Source organism: Lipophrys pholis, assembly GCF_963383615.2.
Source record: "Lipophrys pholis genome assembly, chromosome: 12".
NCBI classification, from domain to species: domain Eukaryota; kingdom Metazoa; phylum Chordata; class Actinopteri; order Blenniiformes; family Blenniidae; genus Lipophrys; species Lipophrys pholis.
The window spans coordinates 13,476,934-13,502,151 of NC_137641.1; the positions used below are offsets into that span (position 1 = coordinate 13,476,934).

Genomic DNA, 25,218 nt, shown 5'->3' on the forward strand with positions numbered 1-25,218 from the left:
GCTAATTAGGTTTGTGACCTGTCAGTCATGCTGCTGTGGGATGGACGGTTGTTTTCAGAGTGCAACGCGTCAAGGCCACTCAGTCACTCTCAACAGAAGATTTTATTTGTGCAGCCCGAGTGTCTCTGTTGATGTTGGGTGTCAGTGTGGAGTTGTAATGATCCACCTGTGCAAACTGCTGAACTGTCTCATTGTGTCAAGAGTTGAGTTTACTTATCTGGCTGCTGTGTTAGTGGCCCGTGCAAGGTAAATGTTTCAGTGTGTTGCCGGGGTAACCAGGAAAATCTTTGTTCAGTGTGGTCAGGTGATCGGCCGACAAAGGAGCAGCTGATGCTTTGCTTTTGTTTCCCAGAGAGCAAAACGGGGATGTGCGCGCTGTTTTGTGGGTGAATGCCTCTGAGCGAACGCCAGGAATTATGGATCCATTATGTTTGTAATTGAGATGAAGGGCATCTTTTATCGCTTGATAAATATAAATAGCCTGTGAACAGTGTGTTTAATCCCAGAATTTGACAGATTCAAATTCTAATTGTCTTTAAAATTGTGTTTGATGACAGAACTCAAGTAAGGTGTGCAACAAAAATTAGTTTTTTGGTTCTGAAAACCGAGCTGAGCTCAATTATTTAATGCGAAATAGAAAATTGGTTGTGCAGTTGCAATATTTATGCTATAACTTCCTGTTAGTTAGATATAAAGACTTTATTTATATATAAAGGCCACCCAGCATTGGTTTCGACCTTCTCTTATTTATATACATGATGTGTGTAGTTTCATATCGATACAAAAAATAAGAAAAAATGTTGGTTATTCCAGAAGGAATTCCTTGTGGCTGCTGGTAAGAATAACAATCCCAATGAACACCAATAGAAATGTTTTAAGTGATGGTAATAATAAGAATGTTTTGAATTTATAATTTGTTCCAGACATGTCAAAACAGAATACAATTGTATTCATAATTGTACAATACCTTTTAGGAATATACACACCCGCAAAATAAATAAATAAAGTGTTTTTATTTATCACAGATGATGGCATGTTGCATGTTTTACCTCAAATCATGCGTCTCTCTTATATAGCATATAGCACATGGCATTTTCTTCTCTTGCATATAAAAAAAGTAATTATAGATATGTTAATTAGATGCAGACATGGAATCATAAATCCATTCATAAATCAGATTGTTACTGTTTCCAGTGGACAGTCTTAACACAAGGTTTCATGAGATGATTGCAGTGTGTCTACGAATAATTTAGATTTCTTTTTATCATAAATTAATTTCACAAAAAAATCCTGGTTTTTGAGACGTTATTGATATTTAGTTTTCCACAGTCTGTGATAAAATCTGCACCATTAAGCACTTCTGTCTTCCCCAATCAGTTGCCAATACACAAATTGTGCGGCGTGGTCTTGTTTCCCTGCTAGAAGAGTAAATAGTTGAAGAAGAACTGGGATCCACTCAAGGGAGGCTAACTGAATCAGCAGACGCGTGTCGTTGCTCCCTCGCCCGTATTGCAGGGGATAGTGGGAAAAAAAATCAAGTGGATGTGACACAGGCCGTCTAATCCTCCTCCCTACTATTCACCCTCCCCCCACCAGCCGCCATCCCTCACTTTACTGCACGCTGACAGCTGGTGCAGACAGCCACTGTGGTGACTCCTCTGTCCGGTCACTTCTGGCTGAGAGGAGGCCGGCGGAGATCACTGGGTGTGAAAACAGCAGGCGCAGTCTGAAAGATGGACACTTGAAAACGTCTCTCAGCAGCTTGCAGAGTTCCAGCAGTGATCGTTTACCGAGCAACAAAAGTGGCCATTTGTCACTTTCAGACCTGGCTTGAGTGGACCACAGGGTGTGCCTTGTTGCTCCTATCACCTTTAACCTACCTGGGTTTTAGGAATTGATTCTATCGGGGCTGACAGGGACCTTTTCTGCAGTAGTAACAGGTCAAGAGTGACTTCTGCTTTACGTCATAGTTAGATCATCAGCAGACGCGCTTTCTCCTCTTGCACAGTGAATGTTCAGAGGGAAACATTAAGAGTTGGTGAATTAAAAACTGTAATTCACAGTACTGGAGGGACTAATCAGACAGTTGGATCCCGCAGCTGTATCTGCGGCATGGGATTGGCTCTCACTGGAGATTAACGGGGTCAGTTTGCTGGCCTGACCGAGCCTGAGCGGGCTTGGCTTGGCTTGGCATGACACAGTCATGGGGGAGGAGGAGTTTCATCTGCTTTCACTCTCACCAGTGCGGCTCGTGTCGTTTGAGGCACTGGACGCCCGAGGAGAACCGGCTCAGTTCGTCGTGGTATCAGTTCAGGCATCTGCTTGGCTCCCCTGTATTATTAACAACACAACATACAGATTGTTATCATGGAACTATTTTCTATAACCTCATGTCCAACCCATGTTTGTTTTATGCACCGTTCGTTTACTCCTCATCTGTTTCCTTGATATTATCACTCTGCCTGCACTTTATATCCACCTGCAATCTTCCGTGTCCTTTGTTTTTAGATAAGTTCAACACCTACGTGACGCTGAAGGTGCAGAATGTCAAAAGCACAACCATCACCGTGCGTGGGGACCTGCCCTGCTGGGAGCAAGATTTCATGTTGTAAGTTCCTAAAGCACACGCATCTTATCCTTTTTTTTGCATCTTAAACTTTAGAGTTTCACTTTTCAGCCTCACAAGAAAATGACATGTTAAAACTGCTGGTTTTCAGTTACTCAATTAAGCAGTCTAATCTCCCAAGTTTCCTTTCCTGGTGAAACGTATCTATGGTGACAAAAGTGACGAGACGCCGTTGCATGCGTATCATTGTTTGTCTTGTGTGAACTCCCTTGTTGCGACAGTGTTTGTATTTCCAGACCTTCATCCTTCTGTCCATTAATGATGTCTGGGTGTGATTCTACATACGACGCAATGATTCATCAGTGTTTCCAGAAAATTCTCTACACCACCTGTTGCAAAAAGTCCCCGGAGGTCGTACTTTAGAAGAACTAGGAACTCAGAGGGGGTCTAAAGAGGTCAGACACATGAGCTTTCCTCTCAAAGTAGTTTTGTGTGATTTACACCAGTACTTGACATTCTGTTAAGTTAAAACAACTTTTATTCAGTCCAGGTATGACAATGAGCTCACTAAATATTACAGAGATAGCTACAAAAGTAGCACGATGGCTGTTACCATTGAAACTGGGTCAATCTGACCATTGTCGACTGCCTCATGATGGAAAACAACTTGTCCAGAGACGAGTCACGATAGTACGTCGCATGGCAAAACACTGGGAAGCAGGTGAAACCGTCTGACACAGTGTGTTGGCGTTTCAAATGACCTCGCCCACCAAGTGACCTGAGGCATTTATTGGAAAAAGTATGAAGAAACATTACAAATAGTGTTGTTTTACTTCATTTGCTTAAATCAATTGCAATTGTGAAAAGTGTTTTGGAATAGAACCCCCTCATAAAATGTTGTTTGTTGAGTTTAATGCAACACAATGCATGTTGCATTGTGTGCACGGCGTCAATAAGTCTTGTGTCATGTCCATCAATTCTTGTGTTTGTTGTGGTTTCAGACTTCAGTTCTCATGCAAACATCCTGGGACCTAATTTTGGAGTTGAATTGGTCTGCTTGTTTGTTGTGCAAAAGGTTTCAGATGACAGCATTCACACTTCCACCAATGTACTGCACGAATGCAGCAGTCGTATCGGAGTTTGTTTTTCGCTGGAGCAAAAATAACCGGTGTGAACACACCGGAATAATTTATGAGGGTAATGATAAAGCACAATCTTTAATCATGTTTATATTCATATGTGGTGCAAATTGAGTATAGGAATGCCATAGTGCCACACAGAGTACCACAACCGTGTCAACCCAACCAACTCATCCTGTGAGCATAAGGATGAAATTGAGCCACTTTAATAAAAATACTATGCTGCTGTGATTTGTTTCAGCAGAAATGTTATGACATGCTTGTGAGTTACTGTGTGTGTTTGTGATGTGTGTTACATGCATTTAAACACTACATGTCGTGTTACTCCATTGTCACATTTGAACCTATGGCACATCCACCTGGTTGGTAACTAAAAGTACTCATGTGATTTTACTCAAGGGTTGTGGCATAATTCAGCTTAGTGCCATAGGTTGATGTGAAACTGAAAAAGACAGGTGATCAGTATGAGACATTTTGACAATAGATGCCCCTTCCGGGTCTCTGTGTGCAATTTAATTCCTGTCATTTAACAGTGACCGACTGAGTGAATGAGTACTGAGTGTACTGAACAATACAGGGGTGAAACACAATGGCAAATAAAACCTCCCTGCGTACGGATTGTAAAAAACAACATGTACAACAGATGTCCTCCTGATAAAATTTGAGTTTGGATGTAATTAATTGTTGTATTTGATTGGCCTACATTGCATTTGCAAATTATGTAAGAATCCTTTATCTCTGCACCTGGACACTGTGGATACTCTCCTCATCCCCCCCCCCCCCCCCCCCCCCCTTGTTCCACTCTCAATTTCAATCTGCTCTCTTTGATTATCTTTCCTCTCATCTTTCCTTTATTCATATGGTCCATAATCATAAACTGCCATAATTTAGGACATGCAAATGCAGTTGTTGTGTGGCTCCTTTTGAAAAATGATATGCATTTTATTGCTGTCATCAAGCTGTTTCTGAGCCCTTTGAATAGCGTGTTGAATTGCAAAACAAGGCTGGAATGGATTGTGACGGCGAACACTCTATTGAAAGGGGCTGTATGTTTTATTACCAAACATATCATATATAGAAGTTTCTTGGATTTTTTTTAGAACAAAAATCTGTCATTGATAAAGTGTATCGGAATATTTTTCGCAATCATGCCTTTGTTAATACTGCTAACAGATGGAAGTAACATAGAATAATTGTAGCATATAAGTGACTATTTTAAGCACAGCTTCCATCTTTTACCTTTCATAGCAATTATGCTGTTCAGTTTTTCATAGTATGCAGATAGTGAAAAAATTCCAATAGGTTTGAATTAAGAGCCAAGTTGGATATCGGATAAATCATATATAACTTGAGAACTACTTTCAATCTGTCGCCATCAACAAAGGTAACACATGTAAAGAGAATAACACAGGTCCCAGGGGCCAACCCTGCTGGACTCCATATGATTAATTAGGAAGAATTGAACATGAAGTGTCTCGTCAGTCGGTTCAAAAAAAAAAAAAAAAAAGTTTAAGCCAATGGAGAGTGAGAGCAAGATTGTTTTCAGGAAATGTTTTAGCAAAGGTTCTTTTATTTTCTTGGGTTTTATTTTATTTATTTTATTTCTGATATATATTAATACTGAACATCTGAATAACTCTTTCACCAGTGAGATCAACCGGTTGGACCTTGGCCTCATTGTTGAGGTGTGGAACAAAGGTCTCATCTGGGACACCATGGTGGGGACCACCTGGATTCCTCTGAAGAGTATCCAACATTCAGAAGAGGTTCGAAGATCCACCCATACAAAAATGTCTTTTCTCAAAGGACAAGAATGAACTACTTAACAATAACACAATTTCTAGAAGTTGCGTCAACAATAGTACAAATATTGTTTGTATCATTGCAGGAGGGTTCAGGTGACTGGCTTTTCCTTGATGCAGAGGTCCTGATGAAAGCAGATGAGATATATGGTACCAAGAACCCGACGCCTCATCGCCTCTTGTTGGATACTCGCTTCGAGCTGCCTTTCGGTGAGATGCCGTTATCTTAATCATCGCGTTTTGGAATGTGAAGGAAATTTCCGGTGAACTAAACGGCACTGCTGAAAAGTTTGGAGCCTCGTGCAAGACGATTTCCAGTCCTCTTGTATCAAGTTTCAGCTCTTGACTGTGATGCTGAGAGGACATTTGTTATTCTGGTTACCTGAGGGCAAATCAAAGCTTGATCTTCTGAGTTATACAAAGGCCACAATTGTTTATCTCTTGAAATGTCAGCAGTCGATTTCAGTTGTTACGCAGGGAGAGACGGTTCAGCCTGGGGCACTGCGGGAGAATCTGATGTCGTGAGCTCTTGTGAAAGCATTAATTGTGAAATGGGCTATTAAACCCTCTTTTAAAGAGCAAACATTGCAAAAAAGAAACAGGGTTTAAAATCGCATTTCCTCTAAATTGAGTAATTTTGAAACATTAGTATTTCATTGTCTGAAGGATGTTTCTCCTGACCCACCCAGTACTAGAGACGGTGTACTAGCAAGGGAGAGTATATTTCTGCCCGTCATGAATCGAGGGCCCCCGACTCACTAATGGCTGATCTTCCTTTATTAACTTAGGTTCAGTAAATATAATTTTGTCTTTGCCATTCGTTCCATTGTGGCCAACTGGATTAAAGAACCATTAAGAATGCTACTATATATTACGTTAACTTTAATTAGAGGAAAGTACAGGTCTAGGTTTACGTTCCTCAGCCATTTGCTCACTTTTTCCTGGCAGCATCCACAAAAACATTTGTGATTACTCTGAACGGCAATGATGATTGTTTGGAAATTGGGGGGATGGTCAGAGAATTTCCACAACAGGCTTGTTATAGCGTCACCTCACAAAGCAGAACTAAAGAATAGAGAATGCACAACTAACTCGTGTATTACCATGATTAGTATCTTGTGAAATTTCTGACAAATGCAGACATGAAATGTAAGGCTGTCATTGAATAGCCATGATTCCTAGGGCTTGATCTAATTTTTAGTTTTTATCCGCAAACATTGATATAGTGCGTGACATCATCCATTCATAATTCCTGTATGCATCTAGTAAGAACGTACGGACGTCTGGTGCCTGTGCTAATCTATTAAAGGCTAAAAGTTAACTTCTTCTCTTTGATTCTTGGCATGTAACATAAAAATCTAATGGTGTGTGATCATATTAACCAGGCAAATTTAGTCCGGTCATCTCAGCAAACATAGCACTGTTTCAGAGCAGGAGCTGAACTGTCCCTTCTGCTCTCTCTGCCCCTCTGTATCTCAAACCACTGCTTCCACTAATGTGTATATGCACTCAAACCTTATGAGAAAAGGAGATGAATCAGCGGTAGTGGTTGTCTGAGCGGGAGAGACGCTTTCTCTGTTTAGTGAGAAGACCTTTAATGGTGGCAGGAGCCCATGGAGACTCTGTGCCACCAAAGCCATTTATTAAAGCTTCGGGTCGGAGGGTCTTTGAAGCCCTGGCCTTTGTGTTTGTGGCCTTTAATGTGCATCTGGCGTGGCTGTGTGTGTGTGTGTGTGTGTGTGTGTGTGTGTGTGTGTGTGTGTGTGTGTGTGTGTGTGTGTGTGTGTGTGTGTGTGTGTGTGTGTGTGTGTGTGTGTGTGTGTGTGTGTGTGTGTGTGTGTGTGTGTGTGTGTAACTGATCTGACACAGAACAGGACAGCCGTTGTGTTTCTGGGGATAATTATTGTTGGATAGGCTGAATATCAGCTGATCAGTCATGTAGAATAGGTCCATATGCATTTTTAGTTTGTTTTTGGGTTTTTTGAATGAAGGTTTTAACCCCTTGTTTTCCCACAGTGCAGTCAAGCTATGACAGCCCAGTCAATCATCTAAAAGTGCGGCACATCCATGTGTTAAATTGTAATAATGAGGCTTAATTCTTAATGAAAAAAAGTGGCTTCATGCTCCATCCCCAAACACAACAATCAGTACGAGGTCCTCCTGACTACAAAATAATCTACCTGTTCTATTTTAAATCAATATACAAGAACAGACAGATTTTAGCTTCTCGATCAGCATGCTTGGAGCACATCTGACATCTTTCATGCCATTTCTGGTGGTTCTTTATGTCTGCAATAAAAACAGGGTAAGCCAACGTCTACGGCTGTCATTGTTCTAGTTCAAGTCACAACAACCCCAGAGGGGACCCTTATGAAGTCAACTTTTTTAATTATCTTTATTTATACCCAAAAAGTCAGCTCGAGAAGCAAATGGAATGGGATAAGCAACCTTAAATAGATGTGTTTTTCTAATTGCTTTTCCAAAGAAAAGTAAATCTAAACCTGTAGCAGCTTGATTAGAAAATAATCCAAAATGATGAGAGGTACAAGTTCTATCAAATTGGAAACTTTTGAGTCATGTTTTAAAAGTATAGACTGAGTCCACCTCTCTAACTGAAACTGAGAGCTGGTTCCACAAAAGATGAGCTTGATAGCTGAAAATTATCTTAGGCTGAAATGTTGAGCTCCTCTAATAAGCAGCACCCTGAAATATGGTAGAAACGGCTTTTAATAGAGTGTAAGATATGATGGAGCCTGGTTGATTTAAACATTATATGTTAGCACAATCATTTAAAATTTAATTTCGGGTTTTTAAAAAAGCCAATTTCAGAGAGGTCAATTTCAGAGATATACAGTGATATGATATCTTCTTTTCGTTGCTCATAGTACTCTTGTTGCAGCAGTTGAATAAACTGAACAATTTTAGTCCAGTCCACATGGAACAAATTTTTGTATGGATTTTTTGGCATCACTGTTTGATACTTCTCGTAACAGTCTTGACACTTTGCATTTTTTTTTTTTTTTTTTTTTTATTCCCAAGTGGCATAAATGTGTCATGATGCCATAGTGTTCCATAATGTTTGAACTCTACAACTTGTCGCATGCCTCTTTTGGTACCAGACATCCCAGATGATGAGGCGCAGTATTGGACTGGCAAGCTGGAACGCATCAACACCATGGGAATCCACGATGAGGTGGAGTGTTTTGTTAATAAGGTTATATTTTTTTGTCAAGTCAATAAAAACATCCTATTTTCTTAGTTTCATCCTTCTTCCGCTAATGTCACTCAGAACTACTGTATTAATTTCCCTGTTAACGCTGAGGGACTAGTTAAAGTAAATGACAGATAATAATAAAAAAAAATAACATATGAAACAAATGAAGCTTAAAAAATATATATGCGATGTCTGTTTTTTATGTCTCCCTCTTTTTCTGTAGTACCCTCTTCAGGATGATGTTCAAAGTCGCCCACTCCCCTTTGCAGCCTCCCAATGCTGTGAGTTCACCTCATCCTGCAGTTTTCCTGTCCGCCTGTAGGTGGAGCCAAAACTCCGCCTACTTCACTCAATTTTTTTTTCTGTCTTTCTCTCTGACTATATTGCAGAGCAAAGCTTTAATAGCTCATTCAGTTACTGTATATTTCAAACCATACCAGAAAGGTCATATGTTTGAACATTTCCTTTACTATTTTTCAGTGACGTTCCCGCGTTTACCCAACACAGGGACACTCTTTTTGTTTGCTTTCACTCGCCTTGCCTCCTCTGACTTACCTCTCACTTGTAACATCTGCACTTCCACCAGGCAACTATTTCGGATGGGCTGACCCACTGAGTATGTAACACACTTTGATGAAGTTCTCCTCCTTGGCCAACCTTCAGTCCCCTCTGCATGTCATTAATGCCCCACACCTCCGCCCCTCCAGTAACATCTAATCTCTGAAGTTCCCATACGTTTATTTATAATGACATTTTTTCATTCTAACACGTGATTTTCCTCCATGTTTTCCTTGATTCCCTTCAGCCTTTTTACTTCCTGTCATGCTCTTTCTGTTTTATTACAAGCTATGAGATGCTATTTGCTGTTTTTGTTGATACAGGTATATATTTTTGGTTCAAGAAAACTCATCGGCTATATTGTTTTCCTCCCTTTCTGACTTTTTGCTGTATTATGAAATCAAGCATTCCTCAATCGGGTCGTTAAAAAAGTTGTAGACTTGGTTCCATCTTGCAAACAATAGGTGGCAGTCTTTGCTCAGGTATTATCACATGCCACTTTTCTATTTTTCTGCTTCTTCCACTTTGCTGCGAGTTATCAAGAGCATCAGTTTATCGTTCACCCTCTCACTTTATCGCTCAAAAGAAGATAAACCCCAGCTCAGCTGTCCCCTCCAGCCAAAACCAGCAGCATGGTGGTTTGGTTTGGGGTTCGCAAGGTCACTTCTGAAAATGGGTTTTGGTCCCCTCTCTCTCTCTCTCTCTCTCTCTCTCTCTCTCTCTCTCTCTCTCTCTCTCTCTCTCTCTCTCTCTCTCTCTCTCTCTCTCGAGAAGCCGATGTGTGTAAGCGTAGAATCAACATCATAGAAACACCTTTCGTCTCTTTTTTTTAGAATAACTGTTGAATGCCTCTAGAGACGGAAGTAGTGACCTTGACCCTCAACAGCTGCTTGTTTCATTTAAGATTTGGGTATTTTTCAGTTAAAATATGAAGTATGTAATGATATCATGTAATGATAAGAAAACAAGTGCATTACAATGATTCTTACTTTAAAAAAAAAAAAACAGCCTAAAAAGAGCATGGATGCCAAACTTATGTTTTGTGAGCTTAGGCGAGGGTTAAAATCGGCCTTAATCACAAAGAAGACATAAAGTGGAATTCTTTCGTGTGTACCGGGTATTTTGCACTTGAAACAGCCTCAAGGAGACGACATTTTGCCAACACTACTCTGAGGATAAAAGTCACTATGGCAGATCGGATATCATATTGTGCATTTTTTACTGTTTTACAAAAATTCAGGATGCTTGTTCTAGATTTTTTCACAGTTCAGCTAAAATTTGGCGGCTGGTGGTACTATTACGTTGGTGTGCTATTGAGATACAATTGTGTTGCTAATGTGTAGCTGCTTTGTCATGATGGAGTTGGATTACAGTGGCAAATTGGTCCTTTCTGTCTTCTTTTTAGTGGAAGTGGTGTTGTTTTCTCGAATTGTATGAATGGCACAAGCAGATGTTATGGATTTAACAGTTTTACGGAACCAGTGATCTGAAATACTGAGAAACATGCTCTTAGTGTTTACGTTGCCGTTTTTTTCTTGCACAAATGATCTAGGATATGTCTGGCTTTTTTCCCCCTCTTTTATTTAACAAATGCATGGTGGTTGCATTCTCATTTTCCTATCAACCTGGCATCGGCTGAGCCTAGATTGTTTATTTCTGCAGTCCATGACATTTTATCCAGATACAGAACAAACAAAGCGCCTTCCTTTGCTTCCATGTGGATACTAAGCAAAGACTTCACTCAGTTTGCTCCCAAATGAACTTCTTGCCAGCATAGTTCACTCAGCTTATCTTGTTGCCTGTTGTAGCTTTGGATGACCAGGACAGTGCCGTGGATGACCGGGACAGCGACTACCGCAGTGAGACAAGCAACAGTTTGCCTCCACGCTACCACACAACAGCTCAGCCCAACTCGTCCATGCACCAGTACCCTATGGGTCCCCGGCCGCAGCACCACACGGACTGCTGCACGGACTCCATTCACAGTTTTGACCTCGACTACAGGGACCACAGAGGAAGCAGGTACCCACAGTATATGCAGAGCCCCTCATATACACTCTGGTTTTAACTCTCTCTTATGGTTATACACACTCATGTCATCTGAGATCAGTGTATCAGTGGATTTTATGCACAAAATAAGCAACCTGTGACTCAGTTTGTTTTACGGATCATCTTCCAGTTTCAAAGTTGTGGTTCAGTCTAACATATCTCCCAGTTTATAACTTGAAGGAGCCTTAGGCAAAACACTGAACCCAAAATCGCTCCCAGTGGAGGGGGAGCACCTCGCATCACAGCCCTTATCATTGGTTTGTGTGTGTGCGGGAAACTGTAGATATGTGCTATTTACTTGAAGTCCATTCCCATTTATAGAAGACGAAAAATACTTTTCAACATTTATTGCAATCTGAACCAATGCATTTAATAACCATAACCTCAGAAAATGGCCACAGTTAAATAAACAGCCCAACACACTTTAATTAAATGATAAACTCTGTAGTTTGTACATTATTAGTTGAGAGGACGAAAACAAATTTATTCTCTTCTGGACTTCACCGACAATGTCACTCAAACGTTCACTGTTTTTCATTTCCTTGTAAAATCCAGTTTAAAACTTTTCAAATTTAATTCACAATCACTTGTTTACTTGATAAAGAGTTTTACAAAGTTCAACCTATATGGTGCTATGTGTTTGGTGTGACTAAAATGACTATTGTGCGTGTACATGTGTGCGCGGTGATTATATGATGAGTATGTAGTTTGCAATAAAACAGTCAGAATATTAGCAGGAGAGACCGTTTGCTATTTCTGCAACAGAAGCACAACACGGTTTCATTGTTATGATCTCCACTACACTGCCGGTTAGAGGCTATACTTGGTCCATGGGACAGTCTTGTTGCTCTCTTCATAGTTTACGTGCCATGAGACTGCTCCAAATCTGCCTGCATTGACTGATAGCAAGTTGATCCGGATAATTCCACATCAGGCAAAAAAAAAAAATAAAAAATGATTACAGCCCCCCCAAAAACCCCTCATTGATTATAATGCTTTTATTCTTTCCTTTTTTTTTTCCGTCTTGAGGGTCTATTGTTTCAGTTGAAGTTTCTGGTTATGCGTGACGCTCTCAATTGGGTTTAGCTTTATCTCAGAGGAAATCCCTTCATCGTTCATCTGGAGGGAGTCACACAGTGACAGACGTGTTGCTGTAGTTATTAGAAAAAAAAGAACTTCAACCAGCACCATATGGTGGTTGTTCAGCGCGTGTTTCTCATGAACGTGGATGTAGGGTTCGTGTTGAAGTGCTGATAAAAGTGTGACTTTTGATCTGGAGATTTACAAAGATTTGATATGACTGAATGACATGCAAACACAAGGGCACATGCACACAATTGAACACTTGCACACACAAACAGTTCAACTATTTGAAGCAGTGAAATGTGTTTTTGTCATGTTTTTTGTTTTTTTTCCTTTTGTTGTCATCGCTTTCTCATGAAACTAGTAACATCTAAAAATGCTAAACATATTAAAGACCTATTGCAAAATTATGACTGACATGTTATCTTTGTATATTTTGGCAGTTTTGTTAAAAAAATTATTGAAAGTAGTGGGGGCATTTTTTGTTATTTTTTGTATGCACATTTAAGGAAGTGTCCGAAGAGCAGGACGAGTCATCGGGCATTTAGTAATGTTTTACAGGAAGAGAAAAGAGTGGAATTGAATTGAAATATACTTTGAATATGGTTTTGTGACTTGATACAGCTCAGAACATGAATGAAAGTATGTCCATGGTCACAAGATAAACCTCATCATTATCAGGAAGGTTATGTGACATAGTTCGAACAGTGTTTATTTAAGTGTTTAATAATCTCTTTTGCATGAATATGTTGTCTTTATTTGCAATTTTGCATGCTGCTTAACTTTTGTTTCTGTTTGCACTTTTTTTTCCTTTCATTTGTTTCTTCTTCACCCTTTTTCATCCCCATCTTCCTTGTAAATCTGCTTTTCAACCCCCGATAAGACCTTCAAACCAAATGGGAAGAGTGAGAATTATACCTGTAGATTCGGGCATGGGGGTTGACGATTGGGAAAACAAATACAAAGGGCAGAGCAAGCCTCAGCTGAGTGACTTCTTAGACGATGAAGAAGACAACATTATCCTGCGAATGGGAAGGCCCTACCCGGAGCCATCGCACATGCCTCTCCGAGAAAATACAAAACGTAGCAGTTTTCTGCCTGCCCCCTACCCCGAGGGCTATGACACTATCGATAGACGACGGAAGAAAAAGATAAAAGACCCAGGAGGGTTTCTCAGCACAGAGGCAGACAAAATGAGAGAGGAGACATTTCCATCTGACCTTGCTCTTCTCCGTGAGAAGAGAGGGGAGCTGTTTATGCGGCAGGTGGCCGATATGCAGGAAGAGGAGGAGCGCATGACATCATGCCTCAGGCCATACAAGAATGGCCTTCTCTACAAGACAAGGATGTGGGCTAAAAATGAGGTGGACCACACACTGGAGAATTATGTAGCATACAAAAGAGAACAAGAGGCCAGAATGAAATCTCGATTTGATTTTGATTTGGAAAACTCCCACCAGGATGTGCACTACCCTTTAGGAACAGAGGAGGATATTGAGGATATTACCTTTATGGCTGAAGACCTTCACTCAGAGAACACAAGACAATACAGGGATCGTTACTCTTACTCCTATGACGGACACACAGAAAATTCTCAGAACCTACGGGAAAAAAAGTATGGAAAATCTAAAGCTGGGGGATGGGCCCCAGAGACGGTTCTCTCTCCTGTCGAGGAACCAAGTGATGAATATGTGGATCCGATGGATGAGCTCCAGTGTCTAGTTGAAACTGTTTCTGAATATCTTGCTGAAAAAGAGGAAGAAATCAGCAAGTATGGTTCTCTCCCTAAATCAAGCAAATCTAGACTATCTTCTCAGGGCAGCAATAGAACTGATTCTTTCGGAGAGGACCTGAATAACTCAGTAAAGGATCCCAGAGGAGAACCTCAATCACAACCTCCTTCAGATCAGGGTATTTCAGGAGTGAAGAATGCAGTCAGTTCCTTGTTCGGTTCCCTCACTGACAAAGTTGTTGGAGGCCCCAAACAGCCTGCCCCACCTTCAAAAGCACCATCTGCACAGCCTCCACAGTCTGGCTTAACAAAATTGTTTTCCTTTATTCCAAAGTCAAGCAGCACAGCTCCTGTAGCTGTTGTATCTCCAGTAGAACCATCTCCTGAAAAATCGTTCAGTTCTCTGCCTCCTCAGCCACCACATGATGCCAAAACCCAAGGACACTATCAAAACACAGAGACCGTCGCAAAGAATCAAACTCTGGGAAGTACAAAGGAGCATACACCAGAGTTTCTGTCTAAACCTCAAGGTGCTCTGGAAAACTCAGTCTTGGACAAATTGAATCCATTAAAGTTATTCTCTGCAGGAGATAATGGGAGCTCGGCTGTATCCAAACAGGGATCAGAGTGCAAATATTCTCAAGGTCAGTGGGATGAGAAAAAGTTTAACAGTGCTCATCAACAGTCAATAGCAGCAGATGTACAAAGGAAGTTGGGAAAAGTACAAAGTTCACCACAGGAGAAACATTGTGGACAAAATTATGATGGACATTTTTATAGCGGACCAAACCACCAACAGGTGTACACACAAGAAAATGTGCCTGTTGCAGGACCAGGGATCTCAAATGGCCAGACACAATCTACAAATGCTGGTTTCTTTAGCCCTTTTAAAAAATCATTTAGTTCACTCATCACACCTGCTGTTCGCATTGCACCTCAGCAGGTTCCTCCTGTAGCAGTATATCCCGTGTTTAGGGCCTCAGAGGATCCCCAACCTGGGGAGGACCCGTCATTGATCAGTAAGATCAAATTGCCTTTTCGGTCATCTGAAAATCTATCCACTCAACAACCTTCTAAACCAGAGGGTTTGCTTTCTGGCTTTCTAAAGTTTTCATCTAGTGAAAATGTTAGCTCTTCCACAAAATCACAGAATGCTCCACAAGCTGATTATATTTCCTCTTCAACAAATGCAAGTACATCTTCATCCACGCACAATGAAAACACTGAAAAAGGGTGGTTTTCCAGCCTATTAAACCCTGGCTCCACTTCCTCCGGTTCAAACCAGAATTTCAGCAGTAGTCAGCAGCCTCAAAACAGCCAACTGCCATCTGCCACACATGCGCAACATACATCCAATCAGAAGCCACCCGCAGCCCCTCATGGATCGCAGCATCAAATTCCCAATCAGCCTGAATCACAAGGTTTTTTGACAGGTCTTTTCAAAGGGAGTTCGGCAGATGACATTTCTCATATGGGCTCAAATCAACCCAAGCAAGGCGGATTACTGTCTGGATTTCTTAAATTTGGCTCTACTAGTGACATTTCTGGCAGTGTCCCTCAACAGGGTTCTAATAACAATCAAGCTCCCAAGAGCAATAATCCCTCACAGCTTCCTCAACAACCAGCTCCACAGCAAAGCTCTTCGGCTCCACAAAAAGGGGGTCTTTTCTCAGGAATATTAAAATTTTCATCAGCAGAAAATATACCAGAAAATAAACAACCTTCTGAAGCCATAAAACAAGGAAACCTCAACACTATCCCTGATCAACAGTTGATGTCAGGTGAAACTCGGCAAGCACAAACTCAACAAAAGGGGCTGTTGTCTGGTTTGCTCAAGTTTGGATCCTCTGAGACTATTTCAAACAGTCAAGGAGTTCAGCAACATATTGGTGGTCAACATAGTGGCCAACACAGTTTTCACAAAGCTGCTGAAGGTCCAAATCAAGGCCCTCCTCTCAGAAACATAACATCAAGTCAGCAAGTTGTCCAACAGGAGACAAGTAGACCAGGCTTTACTCGACAACAAACAGTTCCACTTCGGCAAAGCCCATCCCAACAAGGTGGTCTTTTGTCTGGTCTATTCAAATTTGCCTCAGCCGACAACATAAATACACAAAATCAGCCATCAGTCCAACAGCATATAATTACCCCAAGTAAATCCAGCTATGAGCAAACAAGGCAGAATGCTCCACCTTCCAAACAAAGTCAAGTACTAAGTAACACAACACAGAAACCTCAATCAAGTGGTTTATTTTCTGGACTATTCAAATCCTCATCAGACAATGTACCTCAGGATCAGCAGTCTAAAAACATTGATGCCATTCAGCAACAAAGCCAAGTGCCATATAACCAGACTGGCCACACCCAGCTGGAGACCCCCAGTCAGTCTGGAGTGTTGTCAGGGTTGTTACACAAGTTAACAAAATCATCTGAATGCACTGATGGAACCTCTCAGCTATCAACAGTGCAATCACCCCAGCAAAAGACTAACATTCATTCAGAAACAATGAAACCCCCACTGCAAAAACAGTCACACACTAATCTACCACAATCATCACAAGACGAATGGGAGAAGAAGAATACAAAAAGTCCCCAACAACATTTTTTATCTGGATTGTTTAACAAGATAACTGAGGATGCACATACTAAAGAAGTAGACATGTTAGGTCAGATTACAAAACCACAGACACCATCAACAAAGTTCAGCGAGTTGCATTCTGGTGTATCAAGAAGTGCAACATCAGACTTTGGAAGGGACAACCTACGCAAAGTTTTACCAGGTACTCCAAATCCAGGACACAGTAGACATGCTTTGATTAGGGCACCGGTCTCAATTGATACTGAGAGTTTAGACTTGCGAACATCTGCGACCTTTGCTAGAACTCTTCAGAGTCAAGAATCATACTCCTCTGTAAGCACAGGCAATCTGTCACAGTTGTATTATTCTGGCTCAGTTCACTCAATTAGCCCAATGGCTTGTAGCACTGGAAATATTAATTCCCTTTTACAAAACAATGCAACTTCTTCAGTGATGACCAGACAGCCGTATATGAGTGGAAGCAGCCCCTCTTTGTCTGCAGCTACAAGCCAAAATCTGTACCAAGGTCAAGGTCAGTTGTCCCCTTACACAATAAGTCCCTCTTATGATGAATACCAGTGGATCCGTGAAAGTGCACTATGGCAGCAATTTCAGAATGAATCACTAAATTGTCTTTTCGAGGGAGAAAATCAAGTGTATGGACATAACTGTGAGCGTGCGGCATCTCCTCTTCACTGCAGCTCATCAAATATTGAACAATCAATTAACCCCATGCCATTTCAAAGTGTTGTCTCTCATCAGGAGCAAATCGAACAAAATCAGTTTTCAAGCCACAGGAATGATGACCCCTATCCCAAACGGAAGTTATGGAGCAGTTTTGAAGACTTGGGAAATGTAGCATATTCACATAATGATGAAGGTGCATTGAACTTAACGACTAAACAATGTAATGCAAAGTTTGGGAGGTGGAACTCCTTCAATGATGGTAGCACTTACAGTTTGAATGGAGTTTCATATCATGAAGGCTATTATGAGGAAACTGCACCAAGCCTGTCTTATTCCGCTAACTGGCAATATGGAATCGATGACAATCAACTGCAAAATTTTCATCATAGTCAGTATAATATGAATAGACCATTTGATTCAAATTGTTATCAAAATGCCAATCCTGACACACCAGATTCTCGTTATCTCGAAGATACTGAATGGTATCAGCAGTGGCTCACGCTTTTAGAGCAAGGAATGTGGTGGCCAGCTGACGATGGTGACTGTGGCTACTTTGTTTACACAGACCATGAGTACATTTATGCCTTGCTTACAGATGTAGCGGGTGAATTTGTGTATACCTGTGCCCCTGAAGGGGAATCTTGGGGTGATGCACAAAAATTAGATAATATTCCAAGTGCTTGGTTGCACGATGAAATGGTTTTAGTTTGTGGCTTTAAAATCCCCCTTTACAATGAAGATGAGCTTCTTTGGCTTCCTGGTCAAGATCAAAACGATTCTCAACTTCTTAATGCACCCTTAGACTTGTCTGCTGCCTATCGAAAAGGAAATCAGATTATGAATCTAAATCTTGAGCAGTTCTCTCAAATGTTTCAGAATTCCTTTTTGTCACAAGGGCAGCAAAATGTTGATTTCGCATCCTATAGATTAAACAAAGTCAGAATGGATTCGAGACAACCCAATTATGTCTATGATGAAGTAATTGACCTTTCTTGTCATAATAAAAATCACATTGGCCCTAACTGGAATAACCAGGAAATTAAGAACTTACTTGCTCAAAAAGTTGCTGTCTCATTAAACTCCAGTGAAACTACTAATTCAAATCAGCAGCTCCTTTACAACTGTTACCAACCTAGCCAGCGGCGTCGTTCATCCACCGCAGTCACAGTGAAACATGTAAAGGATGTATCAGAGGATGAATGGAGGAAAAGAGTGTCGCCAGGAGAAGAACAACCAAATCGTCAAGTCAACAAGATTTCTTCGATGATTTCATCATTTGTTGGCAAAACATCCCAGGTGGAAGTGAGTAAAACCACTGACCAGGACTCTGGCAGACAGCCTCACAACATTCTGGCATCAGGTTTCAAAAGTCTAAAATCTAAGATTGTCAAAGAAGATTCCTCCGCTGTAATTACTCCACCAGAAAATGTAGAAATGAAGACATCAATTACCTCACAAAGGAGAACTCTGCCTTCAGTTCCTACAACAAAGCAGGTGACTCAACCATCAATACAATCTCAAATGTCACAAAAACCTAGACTATCACGTCAGACTACCATGGCCCAACAAACGGCCCCACCAACAAAGCCCGACATCACTGTGCCTTTAGGATCAAAAGAATCTCTTATACCGATACCTTCTAGGCAACCTGTAACTGAAAAGCCAGTGAATATACCAGAAGAGAAACCGCCAGAACAACCTCAGGCTGGCTTAATGAACTTCATAAAATCTGCAGTGGGAATAGAAGATAATAAACCAGAATCGCCCCAAATTTCTGAGATCTCTCCCAACCAGCATAGCAAAACTAGCAGCACAACATCATTGCCAAGCAGTGGCACTACAAATAAAGAGACCTCAGGAGTATCGAATCTTTTTGGATCAATTGGAAGTCTATTTAGTGCGGAGCCATCCCCTCCACAGAAACAACAAATGAAACCTAGTGTTACTGAGGGTTCACTGACTTCAGCAACTAGACCTCAGGGTATACTGAGGCAGCAAACAATGGACAAAGGCAGCATGTCTCAACCAGTTCAGAGCCAACCCCCTGAAAAAACTGGATTGCAAATGCCTTCTGCAAATCGTTTGCCGGGCCCTGCAGCAAATCAGTCAGATACTAATCCACCTGCAGGACAGATAAAGCAAGAAGCAGGAAACAAATCATCTGGTGGACTGTTTGGAATTTCAATAGGAGAAATGTTTGGAGGATCAGTGGCACCTTCCCAACCTACACCAATACCTCAAACACCTGCAGCAGCTCCCGCTCCACAGGAAGAATCACTTGGTAAAAGTTTATTTTCATTATTTACTGGGCCAAGTTCTCCACAGCCTCCTCCTAAAACTGGACCTGTGCCTCAAACACAGCCCCCAAGTGCAGCACCACAACCTCCTCAGCAGGAAACACTCGGTAAAGGACTTTTATCATTGTTTGGAGGATCAAGCCCATCTCAGCCTCCTAATCAAACCAAGCCTCCGGATCAACCAAAACAGCAGGCAACTGTTCCTCCAAAAGATCCTCCATCTACAGGATTTCTTTCAATGTTTGGTGGTCCAAGCACCCAGCAGTCTCAAGCCCAAACAGGATCTCTTCTCGGGGGAATTCTGCCTGGTCCTTCCAGTTCATCCGAAAGCCCAATGAAGGGACTGTTTTCAGTGTTTAGTGGTCCTAATCCCCCACAAACTCAGCCACCAACAACAACACTATCTCAACAAAGGGAAGCTCAGTCACAAACTCAAAAACACCAAGAAATTCACACACAACCTCAACGTCATGAAGGGCCTCAACCTCAACCTCAAGGACAGACAGCCACCTCTGTTCTTGGTGGTATATTGGGTGGCTTCTCATCATCAAGTGATAGTCCAGGAAAATCCCTGTTCTCTATGTTTGGTGGCCCCAGTACTCCACAAACACCAGCTGGTGGAAATTCAAATAGGTCATCTGCACTAGCAGCGGCTGCTCCCAATATAGTTGCGAAGAACATACCTTCTGATGTTGTGTCCTTGCCACAAGAAAATACCAATTCCTTGTCTTCTGTTGATACTTCTATCAAAATACCACCAACAACTTCCTCTCAGGAGCCCACAATATCAAGTAACCAGGTTGCAGAAGCAGCAATTACTGGTGAAATATCTAGTGAAGCTTTAGGAACCAAAGAAAATAATACATCTGATAAAATGCATACTACCCCGCTGAGTGACATCATTGATAACCAACATTCTTCTGGAGATGTTTCCACAATTAAAGACTCTGGCATTGAATCAAAGGATCCTAGTTCAAAATGCGATGCTGTGCAAAAAGAAACAACCACAGAAAATGTGCCCCATGATTCCACTCCCGCCAAAGAGACTCCAGCTTCTGGTCTGATGTCAATGATCAGTGGATCCACTGGGTCCATTTCAGATGGTCCAGGAAAAGGTTTGCTTTCTTTATTTTCATCAAGTACTGAGCCTCCCACAAACCAAAAAGGTCCTCAATGTACCGGGTCTGCGTCCGAATCATCAGGCCCCAAAGAACCACCAGCTAAAGGTTTGTTCTCTGTATTCGGAAGTTCTGCTCCTCAACCTTCTTCACAGCCCCGAAGCTCTCTTTTAGGGGCAATGTTTGGAGGATCTTCATCTCAAGCACCAGCTTCCCAAACAGCAGGTTCATTATTAGGTGGTTTATTTGGAGGGTCCGCACCTCAGACTACACCTCAGGCTGGCCCCACTAAAGGAGGCACAGTTCCTCAAACTGCAGGCCCCCAAACTGGCTCGTCATTGCTTGGAGGCTTATTTGGTGGATCTGCTCCTCAGGATGCTGGATCTCAAACTGGCGGGTCTATTTTGGGTGGCCTTTTTGGTGGAGCTGCATCCCAAACTTCAACAACTGAAAATAAAAGTTCTCTGTTGGGTGGGATTTTAGGAGGATCCTCTTCTCATCCAGCTCCTGTACAAACTGGTCCGTCTCTTCTTGGGAGCATTTTACCTGGAGCCTCTGTTCCCAATGAAGGTCCCAGTAAAAGTTTGCTTTCAATGTTTGGAGGATCTGCTTCTTCAGCGGCATCCCCTACAACAGCTACACCAACTTCTAATGATGACAAGAAAACATCAGCGACATCGGTCAGTGACACTGCATCAGGTGGATCAATTTCACCAATACCAACTGATGACACCAAAGGAGCTCCAATTAACCATGAAAAATGTGAAATTGACACTGGTACTCAAAGCAAAGAACTGATCCAAACATCACAAAAGCATGAAGACACAGATGAGTGTCCTGAGGAAAGCTTGTCTAAAACTGATGGTGATATTACTCAAGTAGTTAGTTGTCCAGACACTGACAAATCAACTGTTCTGACTACTACAGCTGAAGGGATTCAGTCTAAACAATCTGAAATAGGTTTGCCAGCACAACCAGTGGAAGGACCAGAACTTGTAGGTACTCAATTAAACCAAGATACAACACTTTCTAAAGTTGAAAGTACACCACCCAGTCAGTTAACAGGTCCTGTTGAGGAAGTGCAGCAGAAGCCTCCCGAGCCAGAGAAATCAGCAAGTGACCAAGCAGCTGATGCAGTTACAGGTTTTATGTCTTCCCTTTTTAAGCCAACTGCGGCTCCCACTGAAGGTCCTCAGCAACAGCAAAAGGCTTCACTGTTTGGACTCGGAGGGGCAACACCCCAGGCTGGTCAGACTGGGCCATCATTGTTAGGTGGTATTTTCGGAGGATCCAGTGCCCAGACAGCACCTCCACAAACAGGTGGATCAATATTAGGTGGGTTATTTAAAGGGCCTACTCCTCAGTCTGGTCCTCAAGCCACTGCCTCTGCGACTGGTGGATCAATACTTGGTGGGATGTTTGGAGGAGGAACCCCTGCAACATCTGCTGGGCCACAGAGTGGTGGATCATTGCTGGGTGGGATGTTTGGAGGAGGTGGGGCAACCACACAGCCTAGTGGTTCTTTACTTGGTGGAATGTTTGGAGGAGCGACAAGTCAGACTGCAGGCTCACAGACTGGAGCATCTATACTCGGGGGCATAGGCGGATCTTTGTTTGGGGGCATGGGAGCATCAGCAAAGGCACCTGACTCAGCACCAGCTCAGCCCAAACCAACAACTAGCATTGCTCCACTGCCACAGAATAAGAGTGACGATATGTCACCAAAAGTACCACCATCAGCCAGTGAGGGTAGTACAAATAAAGTCAAGGACTCAACGCTACTAGATAATGACCAAGTGAAGTCTGCCAGCCAATCAACAACTACTGACATAGCATCTGAAGAAGCTGCTCCAAAAGCATCTGCTGGTACAATTGCGCCTATTGACACTACAGATGACCTCACCCATGAGGCAGAGAACACAGATAAAGACAAGTCAATTGTTGATGGAATAATATATGAGCCCCCTATGGTCATTAAAGGAGACCCTGAAAGTGAAGAAAATGACAAATCAGCTAATAAAGAATCTCCTGCTAATCGGTTGCCTAACAATGCAGATCCACCACAAGCAAATTCTTTATTTGGTTTTATATCGGCCCAGAGTGATGCAGGAAAATCTCTCGGCTCCTTGTTTTCACCAACAACGTCAGCTGCCTCTTCATCCCCTCAACCTGAAGGAAGCGGTGGTCTATTTTCAGGATTAAAAACCCTTTCTGGAAGCCTGTTTCAAGATGAAAATTCAGTTGCTGGAAAACAACAGTCACCTGCTGCTTCAATATTTGGAACAAAAATAAGTTTCCCATGGCAGACAGAACCACCAAAGCCACAAGCTGCCCCAGTCATTACATCTCAGCCCCAAACTAACAAGACAAGTGGTCACACACAAACAGAACAAAAGGTTGCAACATCTGATGCTCAGAAAACTGAACCGGTAGGTTCCACAGACAATATAGCAACCCCCCAGATTTGCATCTCGACTCCTGAAATAGATCCTTCAGCGTCCCTGATCTCAGAGGAGAAGGAAAGCCTTGTAGAAACAGACCCTCCTGCAGGTTCTACCACTGGATTGCAGCTGGACAACCAGTCCCAGAAGGATCTATTGAATGCAAAAAGGCTAGTAAAAGCATTATAAATGGCACCCACCCATTTATGATGAAACTACCATTTGGAATAAAAATGTATTTCCTGTCCAGCTCAACAGTCCATCCTTTCTAGCTTAGTGCATATAGCTTTTTGTCTATCCCCGTGCTGTGTTGTGTGTGGCATCGATGTAAATTCCTATGTCATTTCAAAACAGATTTCCAATACAAAATTCAAATGTTTAATCATGGCCACGGTACATGAAGATATATGAAGTGATCAGTTTACTGTCACTTCCCTGACATAAATTTTACTCAAATTTATTTTCTGTTTATCAGATGCTGATTCTTCAATTTTTCATGATTTGTGTCATTTCTTTCCTCAGCTTATGTGTACATGTTAAAGATTAGATACCATTTTGCAAAAGAAAAATTGTAATTGTATTAAAGCATGGAGTTCTGATTTGATGTGTACATAATTTTACAAATTGAATACTCGCGAATTCAGCAAATTCCTTAATTATGTCTTGATAATGGAATTGGAATAGTTAGTTAGTGATTTGCCTTTTAAAATGAAATTAGTACTGAAATGCCAATTGTAATGTTCCAAACACACACGAGTTCTGCACATTTTATTGTTTCTGTCTATTTGTCCATCATCTGTTTTGTCTCTGTGTTGTGTATGTGTATTCCGTAGTCCTAGTCTCTCTTATGAAAGATAAAACACTGACAATAAAATATGCAGATGTAATTGTGTCCAGAAATACACCTATTTGAGTACGTTTGTAGGGGATCTTTGGTCTCACACCACAAAGTAGATCATGATCTTGTGTGCTAATTATGTTATAAACTATATAACTTATCAAAGGCATGCAGTTTTTTTGCATGTACCTTCATGCAGTTTTGGAATTTTTATTACTTCCTTTTTTCAGCATCTTGATGTGTTATCAATGTGGTGTGTTCACACTATAACTAGGAATCCATTAGAGAAACTATTTAAACAAACGTAAACATTTTAGCTCTTTGCTTCCACATTTTGTCCAAAGAATTGTTTGTCAGTGAGTGGGGAGTGTTGCAATCCAAAAGATAATGTATCAGTTGTTTCAGGATTGCTAAACAGGCATACACCTACATTAGAATAAAAGAAAAATGTTTTTATAACTATTTTCCATAACTTTCCCCATGCATCTGACATTGTGGAACATGCATTAAAAATATATTTTGCCCTGTTCTGACTTTGAATATTTTTACTCCTTTCACATTGTAGTCCAGTGGAAAGTAGTCGCTTTGGCTCATCAGGAAACCTGAGCCAGATCAGCTCCCAGCTTAGTGAGACTGGCCATGAGAGCACTGGAGGCTCAGAACTGGAGGAGTCCTTCCATTCCTACCACAGTACTGGCTTTCACCCGTCCACGAATGGGCTGCCGCGCACAAATGGACATCATCCCACCAACCGGCACTCAACGGTCAATGAGCAGGAGATCCGTAGGATGTCCCTGGAAGTTGATAGGGCCTTGAAAATTGACACTCCAGCAGAGAAAGGATCTTCCAAACACCTAAGGTAAAAAAAAAAAAAATCTAGGAATACAATCTCATTATGTTCTATTGAAGATTCGTTGGAACATGTCTCTTTCTGATGCTTTATTCTTAAATTAATCGAAATAGATTCCATGATGATGGCCCACCGCTGCCCTTTACCGCTTCAAGACTTCGCTGGCTGAAGGCGATTAATAAAGTCAGGCTTCAGCTGCGTGAGGTAGGTGGTTTTTCTTCTTCTCTATCTTCACCCATTTCCAGTATTCTTTTTTTTTTTTTGCC

General features: G+C 41.6%; 1 protein-coding gene across 1 annotated transcript in view; it reads left to right on the top strand.

Annotated features, from left to right (window-relative positions):
- Positions 1-25,218, top strand: part of unc13bb (unc-13 homolog Bb (C. elegans)) — a 71,518-nt gene that overhangs the window by 16,697 nt on the left and 29,603 nt on the right. Inside the window, exons 3-10 of the mRNA XM_080476819.1 lie at positions 2,509-2,608; positions 5,354-5,471; positions 5,594-5,717; positions 8,627-8,700; positions 8,945-9,002; positions 11,088-11,301; positions 24,668-24,961; positions 25,066-25,156. Of these exons, the coding sequence (XP_080332945.1) occupies positions 2,509-2,608; positions 5,354-5,471; positions 5,594-5,717; positions 8,627-8,700; positions 8,945-9,002; positions 11,088-11,301; positions 24,668-24,961; positions 25,066-25,156 (1,073 nt within the window). The remainder of the gene's footprint in view (positions 1-2,508; positions 2,609-5,353; positions 5,472-5,593; positions 5,718-8,626; positions 8,701-8,944; positions 9,003-11,087; positions 11,302-24,667; positions 24,962-25,065; positions 25,157-25,218) is intronic.